Here is a 24,997-nt window from a genome sequence, read left to right on the forward strand (position 1 = left end):
TCCTTTTTGTTATTCCTCTGTACAGTAGACAGAGATTTAAATAAGCAGCTCACATGGTGATTGCTGAAGCATTTTTCCTCTGGTGAATTTATATGTTGGCCAATCAGTGCAATGAGATGAAGCCAGGTGAAAACAGATGTTAGACACAGAGAGATGTATGAAACATTTCAGAGTTTTCAATCAATGTTTTGGATCTATAAAAACACATTACGAACTATAAAAGGAGGAGTGTCTGTGAAATGGATGTAACCTTTTTCAGTTGGTGGCACAGGATCACACTGAGACATACGGCAAGAGAGAAAGACAGAAAGCGCAAGGGAGCAGAGACGAGAAAATCGGATGAATTGAAAATGGAGAGAGGACTGAACAAAAGACCAGATGGGCTCTCAGAAACTGTTGCTGTCAGGAACATGAAAAGAGGAAGAGGGGGGGAGAGTGGGAGATGGGGAGGGAGGACGGTGGAGAAGGAGGGAGAAAAGGAGAAGCAGCCAGACAGAAGGAAAGATCACCTTCTTCTTCTCCATTACAAAGTGTAGAGGCAGGAAGAGGGGAGAGAAAGTGCAAGAGTGGCAAGGGGAGGCTGTGTGAGGTGGGGCGGGAGGGGAGGTGGGGCAAGTGTGGGAGAGGCAGAAGGGTGTGTGCTCACATGAACCACTCTTCCCCTTCAGCGTGTGTGCCACTAGGCTCTGTGTCTTTCGGGCAGAGGATAGAAAAGTTGGGGCAAAGTCTGAGTCAGCTCCAGCGGCTACCAGACACTCAGAGCGACTCCCTCCACAGTGACAGGTTTCTTCTCTTTCTCTCTTGTTTTTACAGCTCTCTCACTCTTTCACTCTCTCTCTCTTTCACTCACACACGCACACACACGCACACACACGAACCTCCCGTCACTCCTGGCAGAGGGAAGACAGGACCACAAGAGAACTGTTACACACCTTTACTCCCAGCTACTCACCCAGCCATCGCCAGCGATTTTGCCCAGGATGTGGACGCTTCTCTTGGGGGTCACCTTTGGATTACTGGCCTGTTACAGGTCGGAGCAACTTCAAGGTGAGGGGACTGTGCCTTTGCCCATTGGATAGCTCTTTATTTTTGTTTTTTCCTTATTTTATTTTTTTTTTTTTAACCTTATTCTGCTTATATTGTGGCTGGCTGGCAACACTCCTTTGTTGGCAGATTTCAGGATCAGATCGTATTGTTATTTTATTCTTTTTTTTTTTTCTTCTTAAGCCCTGTTGAGAATCTGAGTAAGCGTTAATGTAAAGAGTAGACAGTGAAAGAAAAAGGCTGTGCTCCGCTGCTGCCGCTGCTGCTGCTGCTGCTTGTTGTAGAATGGATGAGTGGATGCCGGCAGGAGAGCGTGTGCTACACCAGCACAGACAGGCTTACGTCTGGCAGTCTGAGACTACTGATAGACACAAAGGAGACAGGCGCTGCTGCTCACTCTCTGTCTCACACACATTCACACACTGGGAAGTTATTTATCAGGGCTTTGGGTGATCAGTGTAGCTTTCAGATGCTCTCCTTCCTTTCAGGTAGAAGCAGAAATAGAGTTGTTTTTTTTTTTTCTTTTTGCTGTGCTGCTACAGCTGGAGTCTGTGCTGCCATGCTTAATGCCTTATTCTCTGACACAAAGGATGTTCAGCAATCGCTCCAGCTTTTCCCCCCTCACTGTCTCCCTCTTTTCTCTTTGTCTCTGTCTCACATGTGCTTTCTGTGTAAGGTTTTCATTGGATTTGTTGCTCAGAGCGATATATCTCTGGAGGTGAAGTTGGTGGTGAATCAAACAGGTCTGGGTTCGTCTGGCTTGTTCCCTGAGGAGGTGGTGGTGGGGCTGTTTCACAAAGACTCCCCCTGGCACTGCGCCAAAGAACAATCAGCATCAAGCTATAAATTTGACCAGTATTCAAAGGCAAATACGAGAATACCTAGTCAGTTTGTATGTGCACTGTATGTGGGAAGAGGGAAGGGGCTGGACCCACTCTCCCCCACCCACCCCTGTGCTTCAACATGTGCTTGCTCAGTGAACGCTCCTTGTGTGCCGAGGACCTGTGAGCCTTTATATGTGCGTATGTGTGTGTGTGTGTGTGTGTGTGTGTGTGTGTGTGTGTACATGTATCTCGTCTTAAAATATTGAGAGTAATTGATGTCAGGCAAGAAGTGTCCTGTGGTGGTTATAGCTCGTCCTGGTCCAGACGTTGTCTTTGAACCTGTGGCTGTGTTTCGCCTGAAGCATATCATTAAGAGCAGGACTTCATGGCCAGGCCAGTTAACCAAGACTGGATTTGTGGAGAGCTTTTATGATGCTCTCTGTATGTCTACCACTAGTGTCTATGAGCATGTATGATTCTAGAAAAAAAAGGACTCCAACCCAGGTTTTCTTTTTCAGTACTTAATTGAATTGGCCTACTCTAAAGTCTTACATAACTGTATGACCACTACAAGGAATAACAACACACTAAATATGTGACAAGGACAGCAATAAAAATCCAATCATCCAATTATTTCAAATTTGTTGCTGTACTCATGGGACCGTAAAGTCTGTTATCTGTGAGACCTTCCAAATACGCTAATTTGTCAGTTTTCATCTAAGATGATCTGATTATCAGAATGGAAAGAGCTTTCAACACATTCACAACTCTCAGTAACTTTATCTGATGAGCACGCTCACTGCTCGCCTATGTTTCTGAGTTTCCTAAATACACAGCCAGTGCAGATTGTCCACTTACAGGCAATAACATACTGACCATGACTCTGAGTGCTGGCTCCATGCACAGGATTAGCAATGCAAGCACTCGGGCCAGCCTGACCGCTGGACTTCCTGTTAATGTGGCCGTATTTGCCTCCTTGGCGTAACGAGCCCTCCTGCATGCACCCGTGTTATGTTTCAAGGTGAGGGGTGGTCAGGGGCCCCGTGGACTGGGACTGGGCCCTGACAAAGAGGGCTTGTGCACGTACAGGCTCTGAGTACCATCTCCTGCTACCTGAGACTCTCAGACACGTGTTTGCCTTCTCTACCAGTGTACCCTCCTCTACAAATCAACCACCCTGAAGCAGAGTGGCTCTGCACCAATATCTTGCATAACTCTAGTCCTCTTTTAATTTTCTCTCCTTTACCCAGTGCCCGTGACACTGATTGACCTCATCTTAAATGGTGCAAGGGTCCTAATGTTCCACGTTTTCGTCTATCTCTTTCTGTGCTGTTAAACCTTCTAATTACTTCTTAAAACCTTTTTGTGAGTTTCAGACTGCTGACCTGCACTCCCCCATCTGCTTTCCCTTCTCATGTACACTACAGTCTTTGTGTCCTTGGGAAAACTGCTCAGAAAGAGCGCTGTAATATACACATATCCTCCTGCATGAGGCGGTGATTTCCTAACTCACAGTGTCATCGGGCATAACAGCAAATTATCCTGAAACCATTCTTCAATTTATGCACAAATGCATTGAAAAGTGCATGTTGGGGCAAAAAGGAAGAGGTTCTTTATTCCATAATTTGGCAAACAAGACATTGTATAGGCTAACTTAGGCTAACTAACCCAAATTAGCCTTAGCTCTTGCACAAGAGAGAAACAGTTTGGCAATGTCCAGTGTCATTGCTACATTTCTGTTTGTGCAATGTTATGGATTAAACAAACCAAATATGTGTTAATTAGCTTAAAATGCGCTGTTTAGCACTGGAGTAGATGTTTCCCTGTTTTCCCGTTTGTTTGTTTGGTGCAACCTATTTACAGTTTACCTGTTCAAAGTGCTAACAAAACTGCAGTGCAAGGATTGTATATGTCCTTTATCTTCAAATCTGGAGGTTTGAAAAGAATGTTGGAGGTCAAGGACCTTATCACAGATCATCTGTTTGGATTCACTGAGAGCTTCTTTTTAATTTAGAGGAGAGCTTTAAGGCGAACGGTTATTAAAAGGCAGAAGAAAAAAGGGCCCCTGCCTCTTGCGTTTGAACGACATATGGGCTGCTTTCAAAAGTGCATGTGATGGGTGGAGGTGCAGGGAGGCAGAAGGTGTGAAAAGAAATGGCACAGCAGAGAGAAAAACAGATAGTGAGAGTCCTTCTTGTGACCTTCCAGTAATCCTGCCTGTGTGTGTGTGTGTGTGTGTGTGTGCAATCATATTTGCACCAGATCTCATGTTTCACCTGTGCCACTGGCCTGGTGGACCTGTGACATGCCTGCTGACAGAGCGACTTCACTCAAGTGTGATAATGCAGGACACTGGATCATTGTGGGGGTGATGGTAACAAGGTCTCTCTCCACAGCAGCTGATCAACTGTGGCTAACAGGATCTTACAGCAGTAGTGGGACATATTTAATTATCTGTTCGAGCATGGGATTCCTGCACACATGATGTGCTGAGAAAACATGAGAAAACTTCCAGTAAGACAAGAGGAAAGAGAAAAATGCAGATGAGATTAAAATACAAGCCAGCGCTGTGTGCGTTATTAATCTTGACATCAAGATACTGAGCATACTGGCTCTCTTGCTGTGCTCCATGCTGTGTCATGACTCCACAAAGGTTATGACTAAAGAAATTGTGTTTGTGTGCATCTGTGATCTGCCTGTGTGTTTGCACACCTGCATGCAGGGGGTAATTTGTACTTTATTGCTGGCATAGAAAAGACAAACAGAGGATAATGAGAGAAAACAGAACAAAAGGAAAGAGAGGGAGTAAAGAGAAAGTGAAGTGGGAGCGGAGAGTCCGGCTTGTCTATTACTTCTGCAGCAGCTGGGGGTTTTGGCAAGACGCTGTGTTAAAGCTCCCTTTCTCTCAAGTTCTGTGCACCCAGACTTCGCAGTCTCCTTGGTTTCAACTCTATTAGGTGACAATGCAGCCTTTGGGAGAGTCAGTACCTTGGCATAGCAGGATTCTCCACTGTATAAAGACACCCATGACCGTTCCCCCTTGCATACTAATGATCATGCCTCAGATTCATGTCAGACCCCTTTTCAGCTCACTGATGGTAAGCTGTGCTCCCTTTGATCTCTCTGGGCATGTTTGCAAGGCCAGGGCCTTTTACTTTCAGGGACACTGTGCCATGTGGCAGCATGTGTTGAGGTTCTTTCAGGTGTGTGTGTGTGTGTGCGTGTGCGTGTGTGTGTGCGTGAGAGAGAGAGAGAGAGAGAGAGAGAGAGAAAGAGAGAGAGAGAGAGAGAGAGAGAGAGAGAGAGAGAGAAGAACATAAACTGCTTTACAAAACAAGTGTTGGCACTAACTCTTGTTGTCCAACTGCCACTAACAGCAGAGAGCTGAACTTCCTGCTGCTGTTAGTGCTCTGTTTACTCATAATGGCCAGTGGAAAAATGAGGGGACATTTTTAGCATATCTAGTCTTTTAGAAGTCAGCTTTTTCCACAGAAAGAAGATAAACATGGCCACAAAATAACAAATAGCGCTTTCACACATTTCCTATCAAAAGTCGAGGCAATATCCAGCATCTCCAGATCAGATATAAGTATCAATCAAAGCAGAGTGCAGTCTGAAAGCTGTGTAACTACCTCTTGTGATTACTATGTGACAACATACTGTGCAGTATAATGCAATCCAATGCCAGCGACAGCACAAACCACAGCAAAACTGACCAAAAAGCTGATTAAATTTCTCTGTTTGTGCGATTTTTCTTAAGTGCAATCAAATATTCAAGGAAATATTACTTTAACACTATTCTTTTATATAATGCACATACATATAGTTCATGTTTATTTTGCATAATGTCCATTTGTTCTTTTCCTACATCTCCTTATTTTTGCTATTATTGCTGTCTGTAACGTCTTCATTTCCCTGCCGTGGAATCAATAAAGTTACGTTTTATCTTATACATTGCAGGACAATTGTGTAATTAGACTATATGTACAGCCATTGTTCTCACATGGTCTGGTAGTGGAAGTTGGCGTTGTTGTCTCTTTAAGTGGTGTGTGACTGCAGATTAGATTTTTGTTTGCTGATAAGCTTCACTGCATGAAGATCAGCCATCAAAAATGATGCTATGTGCTGGGGGGTGTTCCTGTGCAGCTCTGGTGCTGTTGTTGAGTGACTTCCAGTTGTAGCATTAGACATCTTTCACAGCCCGTGTATCTGTCACCATGGCAGCACATTTAAACAAGCTCCAAACAAATATGGATTTCCTCTGCGTGCACGGTGCAGATTCATGGGACATGTGCATATGTTCATGTGACTTCTGTGTTTGTGGTTCCTTCTTTTGCTCTCTCTAATGTCTAATGTTTAAGTGAAATTGCATACGAGGCCCAGAGGCACTGTGCAATTTATCGCTTTATGAGGTGAGTTTTGTGGCACGAATGTGAATCACAATCAGTTTCCTGATCAGATTTTCAGGGCGCGCAAAGTTGAGAATTAATTTTACGTTATCTCACACAGTGACATGAGATCTTTTAAAAATAGCTTGGAATATTTCTAAATAGGTTTTCGGTTTGTTTTCTGTGTGGGAGGTTGGGCAAAGATCACGATGGAGAAAACGTTACGGGTAAATTTTCAGAGTGGGCTGTGTGTCACTGGTTTCATCACAAGACTCTTCCCAGGTGGTGTTTCACTGGCCCCGTTCACACCTGACATTAAGATGTGTCTTTGGTCTCTTTTGTTCTCAATGCAAATGATCACCTGCTCACACCAGGACATCCCCACAGTTGTTTCAACTCTGAACTATATTTCTTGTCAATTCCGAGCATTACGCTCTTTTTGTAATGGACATGTGGCTCTTTGAATTTTGGAGTAATCTCCATGAGTACACATGCACATGCTGCCTATTCATCTGCTCATTCACTAGGCGTAGTTTTGCATTTTTGTTTTCAATTCAGTGAGGGAACGTCATTTCCCTGAGGTCTCTTCTTTAGTCAAGCAAACTTAAACAAATAGGCTGAGAATCACATGAGACACTGTGCACCAGTGGCCCATCTTTCTCAGTAAACTTTCACTGATCAGAAGTGATTGACTTTTACTTCTACAAAGAGCAGGTTTTGAGGATTACCATCTAAATCCCACAAATTCTTAGGATTGTCTTGTCGTCTTGAGTTAATATTGACTATTGAATGCTTTTCAGAATACTAATTAACTATCGAGTTAGTTACCTCCGTGGAAGAGCCAGTTAAACAGAATGAGAGCTAAACCTCCGGCGTTTTGAGAAAGAGGTCAGCTGGTGTGGTGCAAAGTGCTCAGAAACTTTTTCTTTTTCTCTATAATTGAGTGTTTAATTGCCACTCATCCAAAGCACACAGCATAGTGTATGTGCAGGGGATGGAATTAGCACCCGCCACCTGCCAAATATGGGCAAATGTTAGTTGTGCCAGATAAAGATGTCAGGTCACCTGTCACAGAGGCAGACAGATTTGTCTTATAGAAACGTTATTTTAAAAACAGCAATTCTGATTCTACATAGATTTCAGACAAATAAAAATGAATAGTCATTAGAAATGTTCTGCCACAGTGGCGGTGAAGAAAGAAAACACAATTTCAGATCCTGCGTGTGATCTGTGTGTACCGTCCGTCCTTCTTGTCTAATTGTTACGTATACACTTGTTTGCACAATTTGTTTAGAACAAAGCTGACTGTTAGCGAGGCCTGGGGGCTAAACACTGTAGATGAGTATGCTGGGTGTCTCATGATGCTTCTGTGCCGAACAAACCAACTCATGACTCACACTTGAATACTGAAGCAAATCACTACACGCATGTATAAGCCAAGATTTTACTTATTATACATGTTACAGCTGTGAAAGCATTCGAGTGCACCATCGCAGGGTCTTGTATGAATCACCATGAAACTTCTGAATGGAGGATGTGTAAGCGATTTGAGATGCCCAAAACACCATAGATCCCAAAAATATTACAGAAAATATCAATGAGCAGTCCTCTTTCAAAACTACTGAATGAGTTCTCAGCTGGTGTGTTGATTCTCTCAAACTGATTTCACTGTATATCGAATATAAATCAAGACCAAATAATACATTCCTGTTATGTAACCCACAGCGTCTGGATCCTTGCTGAAGTATATTATCTCAAAGGCAGCGTGGCTCTTAAACTCATGCTCGATCTCACTATGTGCCTGTTGTAAATACGTTGTGTGTTTTGAGGTTTTGAAGACATAAATATCCATTAGCGGATTAATTCTTGAATGACTTAAATGTAATTTGTTTCCTTCACTTCAGCTCTTTGGCTGCATCGTTTGTACTGTAAGCATAAGCAGTGACAGACTCTGTCACCTACAAGCTACTCCCATCCCCATGGACTGTATCTAACTAGTGAGGAGTCCTGTAAGACACCTGAACCTGTGTTTGTTCCTTGTCTTTCCCTACAGTGAGTTTTCGCAGCTGCAGCTATGCCGGGGTGTTTCACGTCGAGGGAGCAGGCCGTCACTCCCTGAACTTTGACATGGCTCAAAGGGTGTGTGAGCAGCTGAAGAGCACACTGGCAAGTGCAGAACAAGTCCAGGCAGCGTTTAATAAAAGCATGGAAACATGCAGGTGAAACCACAAGCCTTTGTTTCATAATGATTTGTCTTAATTGTTGTGAGAACGTTTTTTATTTACTGATGACTTTTTAAAAACCATTTTAAAGCTTGTTGAATAAAATGTACATTTAAAAGCTGTAAAATATATAAAAAACAACATTTACAGACCCCAGCTTCTCAAGATGTTGCCATGAGTTCGACCCTCTCACATCTTCACCTTTTGGATCTTTTTCACCTCTGAAATGTCACAGGAAATGCTATTACTCATACTCGGAAACCATAACAAAATCCCACAAATGAACTTGAACTTTAAAAGCACTTGGTCACCGTCATTGCACTTGATCAAGAGATGTAAAACTAGAAAGAAGAAGAAGGTCTTCCAGTTTTTCGACACAGACACACCACGCTTGTCATGTGGTAGAAACAATGTAAATTAATGGAAACCACCGTTTGTTCCTCAACTGCTTTTGTCCCTACGTCTCTGAGCAGTGTGCTGTTTTCTGTTTAGACCTGGCTTCTTGGAAACAAGCTGCAAATGTTCCTCAAATATGTCCTGTAATAATAACGTTGTTGTGTCCATTCAGGAACGGCTGGACCAGCAACATGAGCGTTGCCATCCTCAGACAGACGCATCATGAAAACTGTGCAAAGAACATGACTGGGGTTGTCATGAATTCACGAGTAAATGCAGAAGAACTCTTTGATGCCTACTGCTTTGATGAAAAAGGTGAACACATCCACAGGAAACAGGCAGCTACACTTTATGAGAGTCAAATGAAATGTCTGTTTGCTTCTCCAGTTTGGTGATGTCTGCTTTCTGTGTCTTCCATGTGTTAGCTGGGACTGAGATGAACTGTGACCATTTCTTCACCACGAATGGACATTTATCTTCAGATGCACCAGGTTAGTAAGATATGCACATTCACCCTTGTGTTGTTTTGATACACACAGAACACATTTCTCACCATATATCCAAAGCTCAAAAGCACTGTCATCTGTTTCTAGCATTAGACCTTCTGAACTACTGTCTTGACTTTACAGTTGATGGATGTCAGCATTTAAAAATATGCATTTCCAGGTGATGAAAATGACTTGAAATTGTACTCATATTTGGCATCTGTGGTGAAATTGACAAATAAATGTAGAAATTCAAGGTCCTTATGTCGAATCCACAAACCCTCTGTGCAATTATATGAACAATTGTAAGCAAAGAAAACACAACACCTGGATCTATGTACCACATGATCTCATCTCCACAGTCAACACCAACATCCTCTCACCTCCTGGCTATGTTACCTGAGCTGGGAAACATGGTTAACCTATATCATCTCTGGCTGAACAAGAAGGCAGCTGGGTTACTTTTTAAGACCACCTTGAGTACTGATGAGGGATCAGTTTCCCCAGCACTGGGTTACCTGTTATAAAAAACTGCACAAGCAAGACCTTCCATAGCTGTGGTAACACTTTTACATGATGTCACTGCAGAGATTTAAACTGTTTTGTATAATAACAGGATAATGATTGGTGAAAGCAGAAGTAAGTATTTACATGGATTTGACAGCAATTACAGTAGCACAGTGCACTGAAATAAAAACTGTCAAACAATGCCCTTCTGAGGGAGGAAGACTCCAACTGAGGTCTGCTTTCACAAAAAGAAAGCTGCCCTAACAGTTAACGTGAATTTTAAGAAGCATAACAAAATCAAAGCTGTGATTTTTAATGTTTAAAATCCAGCGAGAACAGAGCTGAATGACTCAAGCAGGATATGACTCATTTTGTATACGTATGTAGCTCCTGCAGCAAACCATTTTAAAGGGCTCTGTGATTGTGCTATCAACCATGCATATTAATGTGTTTTGTGACGTATTATTGTTGTAACATACAGTAAATGCTTGTATGAAAAGAAAGAAAAAGAAATCCCAGGAGAGGTGGTAATCAGGTTTTACAACACCATGACATGATACAGATAGGACTAAAGTTACAAAACAGATCAGTTATATGTGATTTTAACCATGCATGACCCTCTCTATTCTCCTATCAGGTGAGCCCTCACCACAGCATCAGGACCCAACCACAGCTGAAGGCCAGGAAGACCCCACTCCAAAACCACACCCTCAGGATAACGGTGCTAACGCCACCGCAGCCCCTGCGGAAGATGCTCTTGGGGAGGTGATAGTGACCCTGTCATCCACTGCAATCCCCGCAGAACTGAGTCCAGAGGACCCAGAGGCTTCAACACAGGATCCCGCTGGGGAAGAAACCCCCTTTGGGAGGAGTGACAACAGCACTGTGGGGTTCACTCCCGGAGAGTTTGACCAGCCCACTGGTTCTGGGATGCTGCCACCCCTCTCTGAGGAGGAGGGAGCCTCTCCAACGGCCCCTGTCGGAGAACCAGAGGCAACGCAACCCGCCACTGAAAATGAGCAACAGAATGAGACAACAGAGCCTGAGGGAGATGGTGGCAGAACAGAGTGTAAGAAAAGCACAAGCATGAAATAATCAACACACAACTGATACAAATGAAAGCACAAGCAGCTTTATGTGTATAATCATAGCTCACTAAAGCATTGAGGATTTGGATGAAATAACTCCCGATAATGTAATGCATTTTGTATAATTGTCATGCAACGGAAAGCACCTCTGTGGTGTTAAAAATGTTAATGTGGAGACTGTATCTGTATCTGTCTGTAAGTGCTGATTGAACTGTATAGTAATTTTTGGATTGCATTATATTGCAAGATCCCTGTTATTTGCTCTACCCTCTGTATGTATCCCATAGAGTAATCATAGAAAAAGGCAATGCTTGATTTATATTCTTAAAAAATGGCATTTCCTGACACCAGATGCAACAGGTTTTGGGAGGACTGGAGTAACTTTAAGCACTCATGATGCCCCCTTGTGTTGGGTTGAGCTCTGGAGTGGATTTCTACAGAACAGACCTCTGTGATTTTGTCTCCTTTACTATCAGGCTCAGCATATTCAACAAGCACACCAAATGCATAAAAATGTGTATTGAATTCAGTGAAATACACATAAACTTCCTTAATAGGTAGCTTGCAGTCTCTGGTGCCACATACAGCCTCACAAAGATGAAAATGCATATATGACAGACACCCTCTACGATACTCGTTTTCTGCTTTAAATATACTAATTTCTGCAAGAGTGGGTTTAATATGTCAGTGATTGACCCGTGTCCCAGATGATTCATATGTTTCCCTTTTGTTTTATTGGCATGCAGCTTCACAACCACAACAACCTAATGGCAAGGGACGAGTCCTGGGCCCCGTTGTGCCTGGGCCTGAAAAAGAGGAGAGCGACAGTTCATCGAGTGAGCAATATTTCACATATACCCCACAGTGCTTCGGTCAAATGAGAGCATGCTGGGAACAGGGCGCTGCTGTTTGGATCCTCTCTTTATTGACAGGGGTTGTTATGTTTTACTGATTCAGCTTTAATATTGTCCACTCATGGCTTGTTATTTCTCCCTCCAGACTGGCTGGTAATCATAGGAGTGATTGTGGCAGTTGCTGCTATTCTCCTGGTGTGCGCAGCTGTTGCCAAAAGAAACACGTATGACTTTGATTGCTTTTTTCTTTTCTTTTTTTTTTTCATCTCACACTAATAGAGCTGTCATGTAACATGTTTTGGACATAAATATGAACCCTTGTGTTTCAGAATTGCTGTCCCCACAGTCCAAAATAAAATCAATAATAAATAAATGTGTCTGAATGTGCTCTTGCAGCTGGTGCGGCAAACAGCAGACCCTGATGATCACACCCAAAGATGGCGGCGAGGGGAACGGGGCGGCGGCATCAGCATCCAGCTCCCACGCCCAAGAGAGAGAGCAGGAAATGGTGACCCTCATGAACAAGGAGAAGATCCAGGAGAACGGGAACACAGAGGAGTTCACCGTCATCACGCTAGAGGAGTCGCCAGACAAAGAGCAGCTGGCGTGAGGGAGGAGTGTAGAGGCAGGCAGGAAGGAGTAGGCGAGGACAGGAGGGATAGAGCGAGGGCATGGTCAGGTGGGGGGTGGGGTTCCAAACACTGGGGGTGAAAACTGCTTTGGTGGCCAGCGCTGAATGGACACTGATGAAGGGTGTGTGTGTGTGTGTGTATGTGTTATTTAGAAAGATTGTCTGACTGAGGTACAAAGCCTGTCAGTGGGAGCGGGCCTTTCAAACCAACATGTGCAGCATTGTGTTCATGCCATATGCCAGGTCAGTGGGGACTGAATGCACGGTGGGATATCATGCATTGGTGCATAACAGGGCGTGTGAATGTGTTTTGTGCCACTTCTTTGTGTTTGTCAGCTGTATACTTTGTTGATGACGGGGTTGGAGAGACCTGGGCTTTAAAGGGAGGGGGTGGCGAGGGTCTAATTTGTGCAAATGACAAATTAGTCTCTTTTTTTTAATAGAATTGGTGGATTTTAAATTGTAGGGTCTTTCAGCCTAAATGGGAAATAACACATCATTGGTCACAACTGGGTTCTTTTATTTGAGATACTGCAGATAGAAAAAGAGCATTCTGAGCGAAACAACCATTGATGTTTTCCACGTGTTTCATTTCTTTGTTTCGTTCGCTTATTGTTGTAACCTTGTGTATATTTCAGACATTGCCTGTGGACTGGAGTGTGGTTTTTTCCATTTTCAAGAAAACTGGGGATGTCACTACCTTAATTTATGCAGCTTTGATTCCCTTTTTCTTGGTCTGTGTATATAAAGTATATGTTTTTGGAAATGCCTTAGCAATAGCTGCCAGTGCTTTTTGTTGTTTGGTAGAAAGGGGCTTTGTATCCCTTTGAAATAAAGGAATGTGTCATTTTTTTGAGGGTTATTTAATTAGAAACAGTACCTCTGAGGTAAACGATTCTGAATGGATTTTGCAATAGTCAAAGTGGAGTGGACATTATATGAATCAAGTTGATGTATAGCATCCAAAACTGCACAATTGATGCACCACTCAAGTCAGTTAATATGGTCTACATTCATGTAGAGTTGTGAATATGATGATATGAAGTCCCTGATGTTATCCTGAGGATAATTCGAATGTTAAAGATGATGTGTACATACTATATACACAGTGTGTACATTGATTAAAGAAAAAAACAAGCAATTGGATATGGTAGATTAATTGTTTTTTAAAGCGAGATTTCCACTCAATCGACTCAACCTAGCTTTAGATGCTAAACTTCAGGGCACATATGATAATGGGGGGCCCGTGTGCTGTAAACACACACAGCGATGTAGCGGTTTCTTCATAAGAAAGAGCTTGTGACAACATTGTGCGCTCCTGATGGGGAGGGGTGTGATGAATGATGCCTGTGTGCTTGCCTAGGCCTCCATGTGCCGGTCACTCTGTACATTCACACATGTAAACAAAATGCTGCAGTTTTTCTACTGACCCTCTCGTTGGTGAAGTATATCATACATTGTGTCATATCAATATTATTCCCTGTGTGACGGCTAATTTCTCCTGGTTTTTCAGTAAAACCCTGAATTACACACAGCAATTGCAAACTGAGTTTTGTTCCTGACTATATATATATTTTTTTTCCTGCTTTTGCTCTTATATGATTCATTTTGAGAAGAAGTAGCAAATGTACTAGTGTAGGCAGGTTTTATTACAAATTAACAAAATACGTCGCTGAAAAGATTTGTAAAGTCATGAATGAAATAAATGTGTAAAGAAAGAGATGTGCAGGAATGTGGTGTTCGCTCACTCATTACTCTGTATGCGTGAAGACAAAAGGGGGCGAGTGAATGGCATGACGGGGAATGCGAGCGGTTACATTACCCCCACATAAGAGGAAGTGAGGTTTCCATGGTACCAGGGTCATGATGTGAGAATATGTTAACACAGGAAGCGAAGAGATAAAGACAGCCATCTTGGTGGTATCTTTCCATACAGTGTTAAACCTCATGTATTATAGCCAGACTGTGTTCACTGGCAAACAAGAGCACAATTACTGCTTATTTAGCGTACATTCATTATGCAGAGCAAGTAGTCATTAAATACTGGTCTAAATAATTCTTCCATCACAACTGACTTATGTGGACTAAATTATTCAGATCTTGAGGACATGCATTCTCTGCTATTCACTCATCATTTTGTAATGTGTTTCTCTATTGTTTCATGAGCTTTTTCTTTATGTGATGCAGTGGAGACTCAAAGGTATGTATTGACAAGCAGAAAACATGGTTGTATGTGAAAAATACCATCTTTTTTTTAACTTAAATTGCCAGAATAAATGTTGGCATTGTACATTTTTGCAAACCTCAGATATGTTGAAACGTTGCATTTGTTTACCTTTTCAGTTTTATGTTGTGACAGTGCTGTCGTTAAGGTCTGGTCAGGTTTTGGCACAGAAACCACTTGGTTAGACGTTATTTGTTGCCACAAACTGGAAAATGTCCCGACGTCTCTTTAAAATGCCCAGTTTAGTCACCACAAGCGTGTCTCGACCTCTCCATCCCCACCTCGTCTGCTGCGTGGCCATCATCTCACCTCGCTGTCACGCCACCAGCATTCCGTCCTCTTCCTGATGACAAACTCAGCTCATATGCATGTACTGCTCATCTGAAGCACGTCACTTTGGTACACATTGTAGGAACGTTGATATAATATGTATTAAATGGACAGATTTAACATATCTGTGGTTTGCAGACACATGCAACGCCAACCTTTGATTGTGGCGACTGGGCTGATTTGGTTCCAATGAGACCAATATTTTCATAAAATGACACTTTGATTTATCAGTTTTTTGAAAGAAAGCTGTGCTGTTTGTAGTTAAAATCATTTTCACTTCACGAATGAAGTTAAAACACAAGTAAAAACTTTTTTTTCAATGTCCTTTACATTCAGTTGTTGCCAAATTGAATGTTGGATATCCAATTCCAATTTTTTCCGTCCTGGTAGCGGTGGAGTATCTGGACCTGGACCCCCACCTCTACAATATGCACATTATCTTTTTTATACTGGGGATAGAGCATAGATGACGGGACCAAAAAATAACCAATAAACAGTCCATTTCAGCCTATTTAGCTCATATCTTAGTAAGACTGTTGATACATTTTTCAAGACTCATATTTGAATGCTTTACTTTTAGTAATGTTTTTAGATTCATTAAAAATTGATTGTCTAGACTGAGTCATAATTACACCAACTGGATGACAGAAGGAGACAAAAAATGTTTTTCTCTGTGTAGGAAAGTGTGACAGAAACAAGATCTAAAAATTTAGAGGAAAAAAATATCAAAATTAGACAAACTTTAGTTATGAATCAACATTTATTAGTTATATTTGTATATGTACACCAAAGGTACAACACTTATTGATATGTAGAAACAGATTTTTATGTATACCATAGACAGAGGAAAGAATTCATGTATTTTTTTGTCTTTTTTTTTTTCTTGATGGTATATCTCCCCCAGACATACACTCTGCCTTTACATCAAAATTACAACAGCTTTACAAAGAGGGAAGGCCTAGAAAAGTAAGATCAGGAAAGCGCGTTGTAGGCAGGAGTGAGACAGGTTATCAGCTCTGTTCAGGAGTTTCTTCAAAAAGACACATTTCAGTAGAAAAGGACAAGCTTGAAGATATACTGGCTCTTTGTTGAAATACTGTATCAGTCAATCTCCATTCAATCAGTACCATTTAGCTCAGGTGTTTGTGCGTGCATAAAGTTTCTGTGTAGAAAGCAAAAAAAAAAAAAAAGAAAAAAAGGCAAGTGGAGTAAAGGCAGTTTACCGAGTGGGATTTCTATAAACCTCCATGTTGCCGATGGCACGTCTGACGTCAAATCTGTGAAGATGTGGCATGTAGACGGGGTAAGACAGGATCTAAAAGATCTAGATGTCCATGTCTTGCAGCTTTAAATGCACATGCACCAGGTAAACAAAGATGCCTGAGACTTAAGCCAGTTTTCTCCACTGAAAAGACAAAATGGTTCAGATGAGTCACCTGAGGAATGTTGCTCTATACTGTGACAGGCAGCTGAATAAGTCTGATGTTTGTTCTTTCGCTCAGATCAACTACTACACTGTGTTTGATTTCTCACTCTATCCTACATACAGGGCAAATTTGACCTTTTCCTTTGTTTGTCTCTCTTTTCGGCAACCTTTATCGCAGTACTCCCCACCAAAATAACTCATGTTGGCCCTCTTTGTCAAACCAGAAACTTCCCCTCGCTCTCGTTCTCTCTCTCTCTTTCTCTCTCGTCTTCATGCAAACCACGTTTGCTTCAGGATCGCTGTAATTTCCGGAAAATTCTGCATTGCCACTGAACAGAACATTTATATATTTATTTATGTACAATGAAAATGAATGCACACTTCTTATATCTTCATGGAACAAACATTCAGAACGTTTACATTAGATTAAAAAAAGATATTTATATATTGGTGTGTGACAGGTCAGTAAAACAACTAGTTAACAGCTATTAGAGAATAAAAAAACAAGCAATTTATTACACAGTTTCCTCTCTATACATTTTGTCTAATCTAATTTTACTCAGGACATAGATGATTTTTTTTTTCTACAGGATTACAATGTCACAGCAATGAAACTATATTCCTACATACCATTTCAATGCCCCCCCAAAAGGAAACAAAAGGAACAAAATAGACAAACAAAAGAAAAAAAAATCTGTTACCTACAATATATACACAAAGTGCAAGGAGGCACTTCAAAATATCATGCTTTTAAGATAGTGGTGCAAAAAAATAATTATCATTTTATTTTATTCATGCTTCTAAAACCGTGAGATTGAACATAATAGTGGTCCAACACTCAATCCCCATCGATGACGCTATGGTCTGCATTGTCTCCTCACTGGAGAGTTTTTTTTTTTGTTTTTTTTTTCTTTTTTTTGTTTAATTTTCCTGAAGATCACAAGGTCGTAAGATCAGACTCAAAGGGCCTGTTAGGGTGTCAGTGCTGTGCTCTGCAGCTCGCTGATTACAATTATAAATGTAGTGACCTTCGAGGTTTAACAGTGTTTGCATGTGTGTTTATGTGTGTGCTTTTGGAAAAAAAAAAAAAAAAAAAACACTGGTGAATGTGTGTCTGTGAGCGTGTGTGCGTGCTTGTTTGTATGCGTGTAGTGTGCATCAGTCTGTGCAGTGTGCACAGCAGAACAGCGAGCGTGCCGCTTGTTGTATCAAAGCACACTTCTGCTAGCCGAGCTTAAAGAAAGGAAGGTGAAGGATGTCTTCTGAGAGTGTGTTTCAGGAACTAAAGGACAGAGTGCTGTGCTAAGTGGTTTGTTAAGTTTCCTAGTGTTACTTTAATTGGCATTTGTTTGAAGTGAACATCTCCAAGGCAAGGTTGTCATGAAGCACAAATGAAAGGAAACAAGACAGGAGAGAAGGACACGATAAAGACTTCAGATGCACACCCACATCACAGAAGTCTCACCTCTCACTCACACAGGCTTAAGAAAAAATTAACAGCCAGTAGTCCGAGCTTTGTTTGTGTGTCTTCAGATCTGTTTAAGCCATTTGGTTCTATGAGAGGAATATTTCTATTATTACCTGATAGTTGGCAACATTCTGGCATAATGTGTGCGAAGTGTCCATTGTTCTGTTGTGAGTTTCCTAAGAAGCCTTCACACCAATATGGACACACGGCTGCAGCATCTAGGGTTTGTAGAAACAGTCTTGAGCTCTGGTGGCTAAAATATTTCGTTGTTTACCTTTTTAGGTCTGGCTAAACAAGAAGCTGGCAAGCAAGAGTGTTAAATCAATGATCTGTCTCTGTTTGTGCAAGCCAAGAATCCGTCTGATAGCCAAGCGCTGCTGCGCTGCTTCTGTCATTTCTTTGCTGGTTCACCTTGTGTGTGTTCAGTGATGTCTGTGCCTTCAGGTCGTACACAGGTTGAGCATCATTCAACCAATGGAATGTTGTCTGATATATATTTGTGTGCTTCCTAAATGTGCTTCCCAGCATTATAAAACGACTGTCTTTCAAACGGTCACCATTGTCAAAGTTTTAAAAGTTGTGCTGTTGTGAGGCCTTTTTCTTGAAGCTCTAGTGAGCGAGTAAACATTTTAGGATTACATTTTTTTTCCCTGTCAAAGAGTAAACATACAAGCCTGAGTATTGTTTGCTGTTCCCTTATTATGTTATTAAAATTTTTTTTTTTTCAGCTTGGAATACGATTAGTGTCGACATGGAACGATAATGTGCATGATTCTGATTACGCCTCTGACTCAGAATTATCCTCATTGGCATTTTGGCTTTATTTGTGCTCTTTCACTTTGTTTGTGCTCTATATAATTTCTCTTTTTTTGTGCTAAGATTTATTCAGATTTGCTTGTTTTCACAATAATCATTTTGATGCGAATTTAATTTCGATTTTATTGGCATCACAAAATTCTTTTGGAGGTAAGGAATAACTGGATAAGGTTTCATATTTAGGGCAGTGGTGTAAGTTTTGAGGCTTCAATGGAAAAATATCAACTGCTGTGCCATTCAGCTAAAAATGGACATTACTGTAAGAAAACTGAAGAATGTGTGTGAGCGACGTCATGGAGGCAGTTCAAAGGCCTCTGTGAGTTGATTGATTTTCTGCCTGTTTGGTCCCTATAATTGACTTGGTCATGTTCTTAACCCCAGCTCTCTCTCCCTCTCTATCACACACACACAAACAAGTTTTATACCTCACTCAATGGGTGACACAAAGAAAAAAAGTCCCTTTTCTTTAAAGTCGACAAAACGGGAAAACAAAAGGGGATAAAAACAGGCTCCATGGTACGATGTGTGCTTTACAATTCCACTGTGACTGTGCTTGTAGGTTTTCCTGTTCTCCCTGCCTCCCACCCTTTCATAAGTTTGCTGGACCTTAGGGACAATGGGTAATACTGGGCAAATGCAATCAGCAGTCAGACGCACTTCGGAGGCTCTGACAGTTTAAGAAAAGCGATGTTCTTAGATGAGAGGCTGAGCTGAGGTGGAAAAGCAGCGGGCTCGTGCACGCCTTGTGACGGTGCTGATGTAAAGCGAGGAGGTTCATTACAAACATTACACTGGCTGTCATGATTAATGCTCTAACTCCCACTTATCTTCTGGCATTTGAAGAATGAATCACCTGTGTTTCTAAATGCATGAAACTTGGGCGATGATCTCAGTGCATTCCCAGTTATACAGACAGACACTCATCTTAGAGATGTAGAACCAAATGTAGATGTATTGCTACAAATAGCTTATCTAACTTTTTTTTCTCTTCCTTCCCTCCCCAAGCCTTGAAGTATGTTGTGCAAGTATCTGCTATATAGGACATAATTGTGCTCTAACAGGTAAAGGTATACCTCTGTTATCGTTTCACGGTTAAGTGAATTAGTATTATATATCAGTCAGGTAGGCAGTTACAAAAACATTTAAAGGGACTATTAAAAAAAAAAAAAAAGAAAGAAACTAAACTATATAAAAAAAACAATTAGTAGTTCTGTTCTTGTGACTTTTTTTTTCCATTCACTCTTTTTTTATCACCAGATAGGAAAGCTTGTGGAGCCCAGGAGCAGGGGATCTCTGTGCTGCCATTATTCATGTTTCCATGGTTCCTCCTCAACAAGCGTGCACTCCGCAGCAGAGCCGTTAGTGGCTGAGGTTACCTGCAAGCAGTTAGCAGGGAAATCTAAACAGTGGATCCAAGGCACAGACAAAAGGCACAGTTCACTTCTCATTTAGCTTTCAATCAAAGGGCTTATAATAACACTGCATAACTGATTCAATGCTCCCACTTATGAGATCATATTACTAAAGGTTTCAGCCAAGCAATCTGATTGGCCAATCACGCTTATAAAGCATGGTTGACAATAATTTATTGCTTGCTATGCCATTTAAAAACACAACTTTACCTACATGCTTTGTTTTTAAGGTAAGGTAATCTGTCGAGGTAATCTTTTTAGATAATACAGATGACTGTAAACATTTCATAACTGTAAAGCCACTTTGGACATTCTTGTCTGTAATTCTGGTTAACTTTGGCAAATAAAAACACAGTGTCTTAGGTATCATAGATATTTTGAAACATGCAAAAACTCCTGTTTGACGACTGAAAAGCATGCTTATGGTAGTCCTAAGGGTGGAGTTTCTTTTACTGACCTGGGAACAGACCACAAATTTATGATGACCAAAAAACTCAACAGGCAAGAAAAATATATACATGTATACAAATGAATAAATTATAAATAAAACAGATAGATTACATAGAGAATGAGGTACAAACACTACAGAATGAATGCATTGTTGTGTTAAAGCTATTTTGCAAGCACTCTACGGTGGTTTGCATCTTTGAGAAAAGGGTTAGAAATGTAAGTTACAGGCAAAACAGATCAGAAAAAAAGAAAAGCCATGGTGGATGCTGGAAATAGCGAGCCTTTGTGTCACATTCATATGTAAATGGACATTAATAAATAGTGAAAGGAGGATATAACTTTACCATGGACAGATCACTCGTGTGACAGGCCAGTGTTGCTAGGCAACACCTGTCATCCTTTAATAAATGAACAGACTCATCAGTAGACCTTTTCTGCCAGGGTCTTATGTGTGTGTGTGTGAGTGTGTGTGGGAACAAGCTTTCTGAACTCCCAGATATTATTCTAACAGCCTGGAATACATTCAAAGACTGTACTCAAAGTGCATTGTGTTTTATATTCACAGCTTTCGATTTCACAACACGGTTCTCACAATGTGCAGAAATAGCTGGTGTCAAAATACAAAAACCCTGACTGGGAATGACTCAGTGGCAGCGTGGTAGATGTGTGTATATAGGGAATATATGAACTGCTAATTAACTGTAACACTTTCCATCTTTGCATTTTAATCCCTCGAGGAAAGGATGACCCTTTGGAAATAAACCTGTTAAACAGTTGAAGTCAGCTCCATTTTAAGATAAAGCAGAATGAGTCACATCGGACATTAAGATGAACAAATGGGAAACGAGAACTAAAATGATTACAGAAAAGGGAAAACATTATTCTATTGTGCTGTTTTGGGGGAAAATGGATGTTGTGTGTGCTTTTGATAGATAGGAGGGCTGCTAAATAATTCCTCAGGGCCATAATGAGGATCATCTGTCACTGCCTTTTGATTTAGAGCCAATCCCCAACAGGTTACAGACATCAGATTCGGCTAACTGCTTTATCCCTCATTTGCATGCACTGACCTTTAATCATTTTTCAGTTTGTTTAATTTTGGAATCCTTTTGGCAACAGCTCATTACATTTTGGACCTTCATTCACCACAAAAGCTGCTATTCCAGAAGAATGAAATACATACATGCACATGCATGTGTTGTTCTCTTGCTTCATTTCTGTCATGAAATAACAGTGGGTGTATTTACATTATGTACAAAGATGACATGAATAAAACAGAGTCAAGCAAAGGTGCAGGGTGAGCATGCAACAACAGAGAGGGTTATATACAAGTCTCTATGTCTGTAAGCATTAATTGTACCTTGCATTCATCTACTACGACAGAATTGTTAGCAGTGGCGGTAGCGTTTGTGGTAGAGGTAGCGGTTAAGACGCACTGGTTGGAATTGTTTTCGTGGTGGTTCTTCATGTCATCGTAATAAGACTGGGTCTTCGTCATCATTTCAATGTCGTCTGATTTAGCCGCGTGCGCATCCAGCTCCTCAAGCTCTGCCTTGGACATGTGGTACACGATGCCTGCACCGTAGGAGTCACCCACCACATTCACCGAGGTCCTAAATCGATCCCTGAGGAGAGAGAATCCAGAAGAGCAAGGTGGTTTTGCATGTTTTGTTAAATGACGAATATGCTAGGAAGCATGAATAACGAAGAAGCACACAGGGCAATCAGTATGCATGTCAAACTCACAGCAGCCAGTCAACAGCAACCAGCAGACTGATGTCTTGGGTTGGGAGGCCAACAGCAGTCAGGATCAAGAGCATAGTCACCAGGCCGGCACTGGGAATACTGGCTGCCCCAACACTGGCCAGAGTGGCTGTCAGACTGGATGAAAACACGGCAAAGCTGCACTCAGTCACATTTTCCAAACTCAATACACCTCACCAATGTCGTCTACAACCTAGTCTCCACTCCCGCCACAACTCCTCAGACACCGATCAACATGAAATGGCTACTCTACACAGCTGCAGATGAAGACATTCAATCTCTATGGTACTTGTATAAAGAGCAGCAGCCGAAGAGCACAAGAGTGGGTCCTCCATTGCAAATGAAGAGAGGTTTAAATGTGAACGATGGGATGTTTAATTTGAAGGTTCGTCGAATGATATGTCATAAAAATGTCAGGCTGAAGGTCGTCCATCCTTGACTCACTCTATTAACAGAAGAGCATTTGGGAAAGATTTGTTACAGATATTTGGTTGGTGTTGGTCTTCCTGCTTAGCATGAGACTCTGCACTGGCACATGTCGTTGCTTCCTCCCGGCGGTTTATTAGCTCAACTGTCCAATTCTTCTGTGAAAATGTTACTTTGTGTTTGCTGAACTGCATACTCGGAGCTCCATTTAAACCCTCTTTAAATAGTGGGAATTACAGTTTTTTTCCATCATGACTAAGAGTTGCTTTTCTTGAACCACAGTCTGACAGAGTGCAGTCAAGTTAGAATACATTCAAGAGGTTTGTTTTCACACAGGGATTGCGTAAACACCATGTAAGGTTGATCATTTCACAGCACTGATGTTGGCATTTCATACAAAACAGATGTTTACATCTCACAGGGCACCCAGGAGTACAGTACAAAGGTAAACCATCATGAGTATCTCCTGACCTGACAGTGACAATCTGACCAGGGTCGAGCTGGATGCCGTTCATTTGTGCGATGAAGATGGCTGCGACAGCCTCATACAGAGCAGTTCCGTCCATGTTGATGGTGGCACCAACCGGAAGCACAAAACGAGTGACTCTTTTGTCAATGCCCAAGTTCTCCTCCAGACAACGGAAGGTGACAGGCAGTGTACCAGCACTGGAGGGAAAAGCAGAGATGGTTATGCTTTATATAAATTGTGTAATTATCAGGAAAGAACTACCCATTCATTTTGACCCTGACCTGGAGGCTGTCCCCAGGGCAGTGATCCAGGCCTGGAAGATGCCCAGGAAGAAGGTGAAGGGATTTTTCCTGACAATGACAAAGTAGATGCTGGGAAGGAAGATTGCTCCGTGGATGATGAGGCCAACAATCACAGTCACCATGTACATGCCCAGCTGCCTGGCCACCACCTCCAGGTCCTTGATGGAGATGATCTTACCACAGATGAGACAGGCAATACCAAAGGGAGAGTACCTGATGAGGTGAAAAAGTACTGTTATTTCTTTAAATTTAGCTTTTACTCCAGAAAAGAGAGAATTTGACAGGACACAAATTATGCTTCACATTGTTGTAATTCTTTTAAAATGTTGCGATGACATGAGAAATAACTTGACATTAACAGTTATTTCTGACTCAAAGTAATTTAATGAGTTTCAAGATGAGTCAATGAGATTCTGAAGTGATACTAACCACATGATCATGATGACAAGTTTCATCACAATCTCATTGAGGATGTTGAAGAATTCAATCATGAGTCTGGCCTTCTCTCCCATCTTGCCCATGCAGATGCCAAATGCAATAAAGAAACCAATCAGACCTGTGACAGAAAATCATAAATGTGTCAACTTTGAGGACCACTGTGGACAGGTCAGATGACTACCACATGAGGGAATTGCTATTAGATGAAAGGTTTTACATTTACAGCCAAAAAACATTAGGTTCGTCCAGATGTTTGAAATTCTGTAAATGTAATGTAAATATCAGTTATATTTTCAGCCATGTTAGCAGCATGGCCCTATGGATGGGTATGTCAGTTGGCTGGTCCACGACTTTGGTCCAGACTGAAATATCTCACCATCTAATAGATGGATTGCCATGAAATTTAATAGAAATATTCATGGTGCTCAGAAAATGAATCCTAATGACTTGAAGAGAAATATCTTCTATGGACTGACGTAAAATTTGTACAGACATCTCTGCTTCCCAGATGATGTATCTGACTTGCAGGACCATGATAAGGTTCCCATTGGTGGTTTTGAGTGAAATGACTAACCACTATTAGATGTAATGCCGTGACATTTGATACAGACACTCGTGCCTCCCTTAGGATGGTGACCCCTAAACTTTTCGTCTAGTACAATCATCAGGTTAAAAAAGTTCAGCTTGTTGTATACACTGGTTCATGACCAAATATCTGAAAAACTCATGACCCTCCCATCAGTGTGTTAATGTTAGCACGCTAATATGCTAAACTAGGATACTGAACATGATGATGGCTGGAGACTTGTAGTCTTGTTTAATGTTTATTGTCCATGTGTATATTGTGAGTGTTTTCAGTTGGTTACATACCCAGAACATTCATGCCACTTTTGAACTGCAGGGACTTTTTAATAATGAACTGAGGCTCCTTGGTAATGTTAGCCACCAGGCCCTCCATGGTGGTGGCATTGACATCCTCCTCAACGACCACCTCTACCTTCTTTGTGACCGTCTGGATCTGAGTTAATGGAGG

The 24,997-nt window shown here is 41.5% G+C and overlaps 2 protein-coding genes across 5 annotated transcripts in view; one reads left to right on the forward strand and one right to left on the reverse strand.

Annotated features, from left to right (window-relative positions):
- Positions 1-532: 532 nt before the first annotated feature.
- Positions 533-14,161, forward strand: cd44b (CD44 molecule (IN blood group) b). The gene is made up of 8 exons (XM_076732630.1): positions 533-1,047; positions 8,310-8,475; positions 9,047-9,189; positions 9,300-9,365; positions 10,504-10,935; positions 11,701-11,790; positions 11,954-12,032; positions 12,205-14,161. Exons 1-8 carry the CDS (start codon positions 981-983, stop codon positions 12,416-12,418), a joined length of 1,257 nt encoding a protein of 418 aa, XP_076588745.1. The 5' UTR covers positions 533-980; the 3' UTR covers positions 12,419-14,161.
- A 1,573-nt stretch (positions 14,162-15,734) lies between these two features.
- Positions 15,735-24,997, reverse strand: part of LOC143321901 (excitatory amino acid transporter 2-like) — a 31,115-nt gene continuing 21,852 nt past the window's right edge. For 2 of the 4 annotated variants that reach the window (XM_076732629.1, XM_076732628.1), the window contains exons 5-11: positions 24,835-24,982; positions 23,956-24,082; positions 23,506-23,739; positions 23,227-23,421; positions 22,312-22,446; positions 22,002-22,190; positions 15,735-20,079 (exon numbers count right to left, since the gene is read on the reverse strand). In XM_076732629.1, the coding sequence (XP_076588744.1) occupies positions 20,076-20,079; positions 22,002-22,190; positions 22,312-22,446; positions 23,227-23,421; positions 23,506-23,739; positions 23,956-24,082; positions 24,835-24,982 (1,032 nt within the window). In that variant the 3' untranslated portion in view covers positions 15,735-20,075. Of the gene's footprint in view, positions 20,080-21,925; positions 22,191-22,311; positions 22,447-23,226; positions 23,422-23,505; positions 23,740-23,955; positions 24,083-24,834; positions 24,983-24,997 lie in introns of all 4 variants that reach the window. The other 2 variants (XM_076732627.1, XM_076732625.1) reach the window with 1 other exon arrangement.

Source organism: Chaetodon auriga, chromosome 6, assembly GCF_051107435.1.
Source record: "Chaetodon auriga isolate fChaAug3 chromosome 6, fChaAug3.hap1, whole genome shotgun sequence".
Taxonomy (NCBI): domain Eukaryota; kingdom Metazoa; phylum Chordata; class Actinopteri; order Chaetodontiformes; family Chaetodontidae; genus Chaetodon; species Chaetodon auriga.

What these genes read in the sequence shown, in the direction of transcription:
- cd44b (XM_076732630.1), top strand. Translation starts at nt 981, where the DNA reads ATGTGGACGCTTCTCTTGGGGGTCACCTTTGGATTACTGGCCTGTTAC. An exon ending in AAAAGCATGGAAACATGCAG is followed by an intron (nt 8,476 to 9,046) that starts GTGAAACCACAA and finishes GTGTCCATTCAG; the next exon opens with GAACGGCTGGACCAGCAACA. An exon ending in GCTGTTGCCAAAAGAAACAC is followed by an intron (nt 12,033 to 12,204) that starts GTATGACTTTGA and finishes GTGCTCTTGCAG; the next exon opens with CTGGTGCGGCAAACAGCAGA.